General features: G+C 36.5%; 1 protein-coding gene across 2 annotated transcripts; it reads left to right on the top strand.

The window, feature by feature from the left end:
* Positions 1-553: 553 nt before the first annotated feature.
* On the top strand, positions 554-4,336 carry LOC127428511 (succinate dehydrogenase assembly factor 1, mitochondrial-like). Of its 2 annotated transcripts, none has more exons than XM_051676939.1 (2): positions 554-700; positions 2,445-4,336. In XM_051676939.1, exon 2 carries the CDS (start codon positions 2,527-2,529, stop codon positions 2,773-2,775), a length of 249 nt encoding a protein of 82 aa, XP_051532899.1. In that variant the 5' UTR covers positions 554-700; positions 2,445-2,526; the 3' UTR covers positions 2,776-4,336. The 2 variants fall into 2 exon arrangements, with proteins under 2 accessions (XP_051532899.1, XP_051532900.1); XM_051676940.1 differs by lacking the exon at positions 554-700 and adding an exon at positions 726-1,275.
* The last annotated feature ends 5,055 nt before the right edge of the window (positions 4,337-9,391 follow it).

The raw sequence follows: 9,391 nt of genomic DNA on the forward strand, positions 1-9,391 counted from the left end.
TGCCTTCAGGGTAGTTCTGCTATCTAGCAATGCACTGTACAGACAAAACAACATTATTATATGTGCCAAAAGAAGACATTTACCGAAGTATGTTCATCTATTCAATAACTGTTCAATAAAATCAATACAATACAATGTATCTACTTAGAGCTCAGGAATAGATGGAGGTCTGATGCTATATAAGGGATTGTTACACTATGCACCCAAAACTAATCAACTCTGTAATACTACAGCACTTCTGATATTCTTCTATATTTAATCTTGCAAGAATTTTCTCAAATTATAGGGCTCTGGTAATGTTTAATCTATAGTAACTATAATATAATATTTTTGTAATGTGATCAAAATAAAAAATGTTGAACTGTGTATTTTGCAGTTGCAAAATTTCAACATGGACATGTATACCTTGATATAGTCTACCTTATGTCTAAATAAAGGAGGAACATTAGAGTGTTGGTGTCTCTTTGGTAGATTGTTTGTGTTTGTATACAGCCTGGCCACTAGGGGGCAATGTAATGGACAGTTTTTGTTACATCTCCGCTTTCATAACGTCACGGCATCACTTAGAAAACATAAGGTCATATAGGCAACTTCAATCTAACTATGCTGTTATTTGGACATTTTATAATTTAAGCAAGTAATAAACGTATATCACAGTCCGGGTGCGTGTACAATGAAACGGAGCGCTGTAACTGACAAGGTAGAATGTTGATATTGTTTTCCTGTTAATGTGTGTTTGACTTGACTTGAAATTTTATATTATAGTCGAGTGTATATTAATCATCTTTGAAAAGAATATGCTCGGAAGACGGACGCAAATAATTATGCTATTTATAAACTAGAGATTCAAAACCTATTTGTCACTATACACTGCAAAATATCCCCTACCCATGAGATCATTGTTTGCAATGTCTACATTTTCATTTTGATTTTGAGGTAATTTTATCTAATATTTAATCATTTTTGTAAATGTTGCAAATTTATGTAGCTAATGAGAATCCCTGAAACTGTCACTTAAATTTTTAGGCAAAATACTTCTAATTAGTTTTGTTCAAGGTGATTAAATCAAACGTTTTTAATAGCTGTTCAAAGTGGGCATTGAATGATCCAATCACAACGGAGATTAAATTGTTTATAGAATACTTGAGATGTTATGAAATGCGTGAAGTAGTTTAAACTACTTCAAAGAGTTCTCATCAAAAAATCCTCCACGTGCAGCATTGACAGCTTTGCAGATCCTTGGCATTCTAGCTGTCAGTTTGTCCAGATACTCAGGTGACATTTCACCCCACACTTCCTGTAGCACTTGCCATAGATGTGGCTGTCTTATTGGGCACTTCTCACGTACCTCACAGTCTAGCTGATCCCACAAAAGCTCAATGGGGTTAAGATCCATAACACTCTTTTCCAATTATCTGTTGTCCAATGTCTGTGTTTGTTTTCACCTTTTCTTTTTGTTTTTCTGTTTCAAAAGTGGCTTTTTCTTTGCAATTCTTCCCATAAGGCCTGCACCCCTGAGTCTTCTCTTTACTGTTGTACATGAAACTGGTGTTGAGCGGGTAGAATTCAATGAAGCTGTCAGCTGAGGACATGTGAGGCATCTATTTCTCAAACTACAGACTCTGATGTACTTATCTTCTTGTTTAGTTGTACATCTGTTCTTCCACATCTCTTTCTGTCCTTGTTAGAGCCACTTGTCCTTTGTCTTTGAAGACTGTAGTGTATACCTTTGTATGAAATCTTCAGGTTTTTGGCAGTTTCAAGCATTGTATGCTTTCATTCCCACAATGATTGACTGATGAGTTTCTAGAGAAAGCTGTTTCTTTTTTGCCATTTTTGACCTAATATTGACCTTAAGACGTGTCTATTGCATACTGTGGCAACACAAAAACAAACACAAAGACAATGTTAAGCTTCATTTAATGAACCAAATAGCTTCCAACTTTGTTTGATATAATGGCAAGTGATTTTCTAGTACCAAATTACCAATTTAACATTATTACTCAAGGATAAGGTGTTGGAGTGATGGCTGTTGGAAATGACTTTTTCAAACAGTGATGGTGCTGTTTTTTTACATCAGTAATGTCCTGACTATATTTTGTGATCAGTTTAATGCCACTTTGGTGAATTTTTTTTTGTTTGTTTTGTTTTGTTTGTATGTATAAGCAGATGTATAAATAAGTCTGAATCTCCTAATATTGACATGTTTGCCTGCGTCTGCAAATTCTTTATAATAAGGTTAATTACAGTTCGTGGTGGTAAATTGTCTTTTGCCAGAAGAACATTTTATTTGCTAAACAGAGACAGTTAGTTACCACAATGTAAGTACCTGCTTGTCTTTGCATCTATAACAAGTGCTCTAACTTACAGAAGCAGCAACATATCTGATGTTATATTCCAATGAAACATAATGTATTGACCACTGTCATTATTTCTCCTTGCAGGTTGAAGACATCACAGTCCTTCTGCCTTGACAGTCCGTAGAGCCTTGAAACTTGCCTTTTTGTGTTTATTACCCACCACGCCATGGTGCGCCACAGCAAGCTACAGAAGCAGGTCTTATCCCTGTATCGCCAGTTTCTGCGTGCTGCACAGGACAAGCCGGGCTTCATACCGAGAATACGAGATGAATTTCGTGCCAATGCTTCAATCAAGAAATCTGATGTCATGCACATAGAATATCTGTATCGGCGTGCCCAACGCCAGCTTGAACTGCTTAAAGATGTCCACACTAAACAACTAGGAACTTTCAGCAAGTCTAAAGAGGACAGTTGACCATTCATATCATCGTCTGTCAGAGTTATAATCTTGTGGTATTTTGTATATGTAATGTTTTGGAGTTTTCTGTCTGTGTTTGAGTGTAGGTGTGCCGCTTTCTGATTGGCTCCTACACCAAAATTGATGACTGCTCCTGATTGGTCCAGCTGGATCTTTGAGCCTTAAAAAACCTTGCCGCCACCACCACCTGGGTTGGCCTTCTTGATCTGATGGCTCCTGTTTGTTAGCTCATGTTTGTTTTGTTGGCCTTCTTGATCTGATAACTTGTGTTTCTCTGCATTTGACCTTTTGCCTGTACTAGTTGTGATTTATTTTTATTTTTTTTGGGATACTCATTTGGACTTTGTTAATTTAAGAACTGTTTGTATATACTTGTAAATAGAACGTAATTTGCGAAGTGGGAAGTAGGGAGTCTGACGCCATTTTTGTTTATTGCATATATTTTGCCTGTGTTTATTTGGTTAGGGAGTTAGGGTAGTTTAATTGTCTTTTCTTTTACTTATTGTTTTATCAGGTTAATAAGAAGAAGGGGAACTTGGGTATTTGTTTATTATTTTGGCCTGGTCTGCTTCTGAAGCTTAACTCCACATTTTCCTTAGTTTCTTAAAATACATTTTTATATATCTCTACTTCCATCTCACAGCACTTTTTCTGTTGCAACCTGACACTAGACGGGTCGTAAAAGTCAGCCATAATGTATTAAAATATTTCACAGAATGTGATTTACAAAAAACAGAAGTGCACATGTTGCTTCCCTGGGTTCAATTATCCAAATAATGAAAGGATCAGTAAAACTCACTCATCTCATGGAATCAAACAGAAGCATGGGGCATTTGGGGATAAATTACAATTTTAGCATGTTGTTTGTGTCAGTTTATTGGCAGGTTAAATGCAGATTATTTGGTACTATATCAGTATTCTCACTTTTCCTTGGCCTCCAAACTCTTATGAATACAGTGTCATCTGTATGTAAATGGGGACACTGAATCAACCATGTACTGTTAAGTGTCAGTGTAATGTCTGTTAACGCTTCACTGTTTGGCATTGCATGAATTGATTCAACAAGAAACATTCATTAACCTTCTTGGCACATTGTTACAATGCTGCTAATATACTTCTATTTATTGTTTTCATGTTGACATTTTGAATCTTAAGGGTATACAAACAGTTGTTGATGTTTTTTACACAAGAGTTGTCAACTATAAATGAAAGTGCAGACTGCCTCGATTTCATATAAACATTTGTACATGCTTTCTACAAAAATACACATGACCAAAGTCATTTAATAAGCCATGCCTCTAAAAGATGATGTCTGTGGCAAATGCTCCATAAAAGGAAACAAGTAAAACCTGTCATAATACACATAGAGCTACCATATTTGCTACATATAATGTTTAAAGGGTCTATTATTAATTTATTAATATGATTGCAAGACATTTAAACAAGTAAACAACTGTGACCAGTGGGAAAAACTTTTTTCAAAATGTGACTGACTCCCATTATAAAATTGTGAATTTCAAAATATTATTACAATAAATAAAGTAAAATTAAAAAGGAATATGCAAATATTCTTGGTTTATCATTCTCTTCCAGGGCCGTAACCACCATAGACATTGAGAGGGATATGCCCCATCCCCCACCCAATATTAATAACCCTCATGACATCGCAGATTTGTATGACTTTCTTCTGCTGAACACAAGTGAACATTTTTAGAAGAATATTTCAGCTTTGTAGTTCCTCAGAATGCAAGTGAATGGGTACCAAAATATTAAGGTCCAAAAAGCACAATCCAGAAGACAATCACTGACACCCTTCACAAGGAGGGTAAGCCACAAACATTCATTGCCAAAGAAGCTGGCTGTTCACAGAGTGCTGTATCCAAGCATGTAAACAGAAAGTTGAGTGGAAGGAAAAAGTGTGGAAGAAAAAGATGCACAACCAACCGAGAGAACCGCAGCCTTATGATTGTCAAGCAAAATCGATTCAAGAATTTGGGTGAACTTCACAAGGAATGGACTGAGGCTGGTGTCAAGGCATCAACCACACACAGACATGTCAAGGAATTTGACTACAGTTGTCGTATTCCTCTTGTTAAGCCACTCCTGAACCACAGACAATGTCAGAGGCGTCTTACCTGGGCTAAGGAGAAGGAAAAACTGGACTGTTGCCCAGTGGTCCAAAGTCCTCTTTTCAGATGAGAGCAATTTTGTATTTCATTTGGAAACCAAGGTCCTAGAGTCTGGAGGAAGGGTGGAGAAGCTCATAACACAAGTTGCTTGAAGTCCAGTGTTAAGTTTCCACAGTCTGTGATGATTTGGTGTGCAATGTCATCTGCTGGTGTTGGTCCATTGTGTTTTTTGAAAACCAAAGTCACTGCACCCGTTTACCAAGAAATTTTGGAGCACTTCATGCTTCCTTCTGCTGACCAGCTTTTTAAAGATGCTGATTTCATTTTCCAGCAGGATTTGGCACCTGCCCACACTGCCAAAAGCACCAAAAGTCAGTTAAATGACCATGGTGTTGGTGTGCTTGACTGGCCAGCAAACTCACCAGACCTGAACCCCATAGAGAATCTATGGGGTATTGTCAAGAGGAAAATGAGAAACATGAGACCAAAAAAATTCAGATGAGCTGAAGGCCACTGTCAAAGAAACCTGGGCTTCCATACCACCTCAGCAGTGCCACAAACCGATCACCTCCATGCCACGCCGAATTGAGGCAGTAATTAAAGCAAAAGGAGCCCCTACCAAGTATTGAGTAGCATAGTGACAGTAAATTAACATACTATTCCAGAAGGCTCAACAATTCACTAAAAATGTTTTGAGTTGATTGGCTGCTTGGCATGTCACTGTATTCTAATTTTTTGAGATAGTGAATTGGTGGGTTTTTGTTAAATGTGAGTCAAAATCATCACAATTAAAAGAACCAAAGACTTAAACTACTTCAGTCTGTGTGCATTGAATTTATTTAATACACGAGTTTCACAATTTGAGTTGAATTACTGAAATAAATGAACTTTTCCACGACATTCTAATTTATTGAGATGCACCTGTATATAGACACTGGCGGCCAAAAGTTTGGAATAATGTACAGATTTTGCTCTTATGGAAAGAGATTGGTACTTTTATTCACCAAAGTGGCATTCAACTGCTCACAATGTATAGTCAGGACATTAATAACATGAAAAATTACTATTACAATTTGAAAAAAATGTTCAGAACTACTTCAAAGAGTTCTCATCAAAAAATCCTCCATGTGCAGCAATGACAGCTTTGCAGATCCTTGGCATTCTAGCTGTCAGTTTGTCCAGATACTCAGCTGACATTTCACCCCACACTTCCTGTAGCACTTGCCATAGATGTGGCTGTCTTGTCGGGCACTTCTCACACACCTTACAGTCTAGCTGATCCCACAAAAGCTCAATGGGGTTAAGATCCATAACACTCTTTTCCAATTATCTGTTGTCCAATGTCTGTGTTTGTTTTCACCTTTTCTTTTTGTTTTTCTGTTTCAAAAGTGGCTTTTTCTTTGCAATTCTTCCCATAAGGCCTGCACCCCTGAGTCTTCTCTTTACTGTTGTACATGAAACTGGTGTTGAGCGGGTAGAATTCAATGAAGCTGTCAGCTGAGGACATGTGAGGCATCTATTTCTCAAACTAGAGGCTCTGATGTACTTATCCTCTTGTTTAGTTGTACATCTGACCTTCCACATCTCTTTCTGTCCTTGTTAGAGCCAGTTGTCCTTTGCCTTTGAAGACTGTAGTGTATACCTTTGTATGAAATCTTCAGGTTTTTTTTTTTTTTTTTAGCAATTTCAGGCATTGTATAGCCTTCATTCCTCAAAACAATGATTGACTGATGAGTTTCTAGAGAAAGCTGTTTCTTTTTTGCCCTTTTTGACCTAATATTGACCTTAAGACATGTGTCTATTGCATACTGTGGCAACTCAAAAACAAACACAAAGACAATGTTAAACTTCATTTAATGAATCAAATAGCTTCCAACTTTGTTTGATATAATGGCAAGTGATTTTCTAGTACCAATTTTAGCAATTTATCATGATTACTCAAGGATAAGGTGTTGGAGTGATGGCTGTTGGAAACGACTTTTTCAAATAGTAATGGTGCTGTTTTTTACATCAGTAATGTCCTGACTATACTTTGTGATCAGTTGAATGTCACATTGGTGAATTAAAGTACCAATTTCCTTCAGAAACAGCAAAATCTGTACATTATTCCTAACTTATTATTAGGAATTATTATTTTTTTAACATTAACATTATTATTATTATTATTATTATTTGTAAGAAAATACAGTTTGTTTCATTGGGCTATCCAAGGAGTAAATACACATCTTCACTTAGCTGGGAAAAAAGTTGGTATTAAATGGGTTAAACTTGTAAAGTATTAGCTTCACTTTAGTAATTAATGCTATACTAAATAATAATATCAAGTAATATAAATTACGTTTTTTATTTAAGATGTTGGACTGGAATCTAAATAATGTACAAATCTCGTAAGTTTTTGACTTGTCCCAGTGGTTAAATTCTTACATATTACTTTCATCAAAATGTAAACAGTTTTGATTAATCACAGTATGTTTTCAGTTTTGGTTTTCTTTTTAACTAACAAATGTATAACTCTCACTGTGTGTCCCATTATCTCCACAAGCAGGCGCTAATGTGGATGAGAACTGAAGGCTACGAAGAAAGAAGAAGAAATTATGTAAACAGGAAGGTGTTCAAAAAAGCAAAGAACGAAAAACTCTGCTGTAACTTATAGTTTATTGATTAATAATATTAATCTGTCTCTTAAAATAGAAATACGTATTTAATTTCTTATACAGAACAGTATGGCGGAATCAAAAGAGATGTCAGATGCCCAGTTGATTCAGCAGGTTGGAGCAACGTCCGTTTTGAAAATCAGCTCAAAATCCAGTTTTTATTTTGTATTTTTTAGCTAAATATAACACATTTAATTTAAATAAAAACATTAAAAAGTAATATAAAATATTTAAATTAGCCAAATTTGTCTTGCTATTTAGTTCTAATGGAGAATTTCGTTCACTACAGTAGAAGTATTATTATTATTATTCATTTATTGAGGCTATTTGAATTACATTAAGGATAATTTTCTTGTTGTACTGCAGCTGGCTTTGCTGGGCTGGCTGAAGACTGACAGTGTGCAGTGTAAAGAAGTGCTGACTGCTGTCACCGGGATCCAGGTGGCCCGTGAGCTTCTGGACAGGCTCTCTGGACAAAGGCATATAGATGCTTGCAGGGTAAGTTGCATGTTCTTTCGATACAGTGCTGCCTTGAGATCAAAAGTGTTCAGAAATTAAAGCTGAAAAACACATCTCTTGCGCAGAGTTACGCAGGAATAAATAATGAAATAATTCCCAGCCTGGCCAGCTGACAAGTGCCCAAAACCCCTATAAAAACAGCCGTCAGACCAGCCTCAGCAGGCTGGGAGACCAGCTAAAACCAACTTGGGCTGGATTAAACTGTGTTTTTTTTTTTTTTTTCCAAAGCAGGGTTTAAAATAGTAATTTGATTTGGTGTCTTAGTTCCACCTTTAATGTTGATTTAGGCCCATGTACTTCAATTCTTAATTTTCCTGTATTATACTGTAAATATTGTGCTATATTGTACTGTACTGAGTTGATTATTGTCTTTTACATACTTAAAGGGTTAGTTCACTACATAGTAATAATTCTGTCATCATTTACTCACCCTCATGCTGTCCCAAACTTGTATGACTTTCTTCTGTGAAACAAAAATGAAGAATGTTTCTGTCTTTACAATGTAAGTCAATGTGGTCCAAAACTGTCAAGCTCCAAAAAGGACATAAAGGCAGCATAAAAGTAATCTATATGACTCAAGTGGTTAAATCTATGTGTTCTGAAGCGATATGATCGCTTTGGGTCAGAAACAGATAAAAATGTAAGTCCTTATTCACAGTAAATCTTCTATAAATATTGACATAAGTTGTTGCATTTTCATTTTCTAGTGTTTACCATCAACCTTTTGGCGACCGTAGGACATTTTAAAAGTATGCCAAAAAAGCTCAACACGCAACTCTTTCATTTTAATTTGCGTCTGGATTTACCTTGCAACATTGTGGGTCTACTTCAAAACCTTGTGAGCTGCCTCCGGAGGCAGCATTTTAAAGCACTAGGTATACTTCCATTTTGATGTGAATGCTCAGCGTCTGCGTAGAGTCGAACGTGAGTCTGCCAAAGTATACTTAAGTAGACTGTGTGCGCATACACAGGTGGTCGGTGCATGTACGCTACGACTGCTATGAGATACTGTACTATTTTTCCTCTGAGTTTAGGGACATAAAGATGTCTTTGTATTCCTTCAGACTCGAGTTATACAAATGTAGGTATCTCCTGACCTCCTCACTGACGCGCTCTTGACTTGCAGATCCACTGTTGATGTTTTTACATCTTCTAGCGCTTCTTTGTGACAGCAACGGCTCAAATGTGAGTGTTGCCACTTTGTGGACCCAGTAATAAGTGATCCATTCAACCCAAAACAATCAAGATGGCAGCCCATGTTGTAGCGGTGTTGTTGTGCCTGATATTTACTTTGATAGCGTTGTTAAAGAT

Source organism: Myxocyprinus asiaticus, chromosome 38, assembly GCF_019703515.2.
Source record: "Myxocyprinus asiaticus isolate MX2 ecotype Aquarium Trade chromosome 38, UBuf_Myxa_2, whole genome shotgun sequence".
Classification (NCBI taxonomy): domain Eukaryota; kingdom Metazoa; phylum Chordata; class Actinopteri; order Cypriniformes; family Catostomidae; genus Myxocyprinus; species Myxocyprinus asiaticus.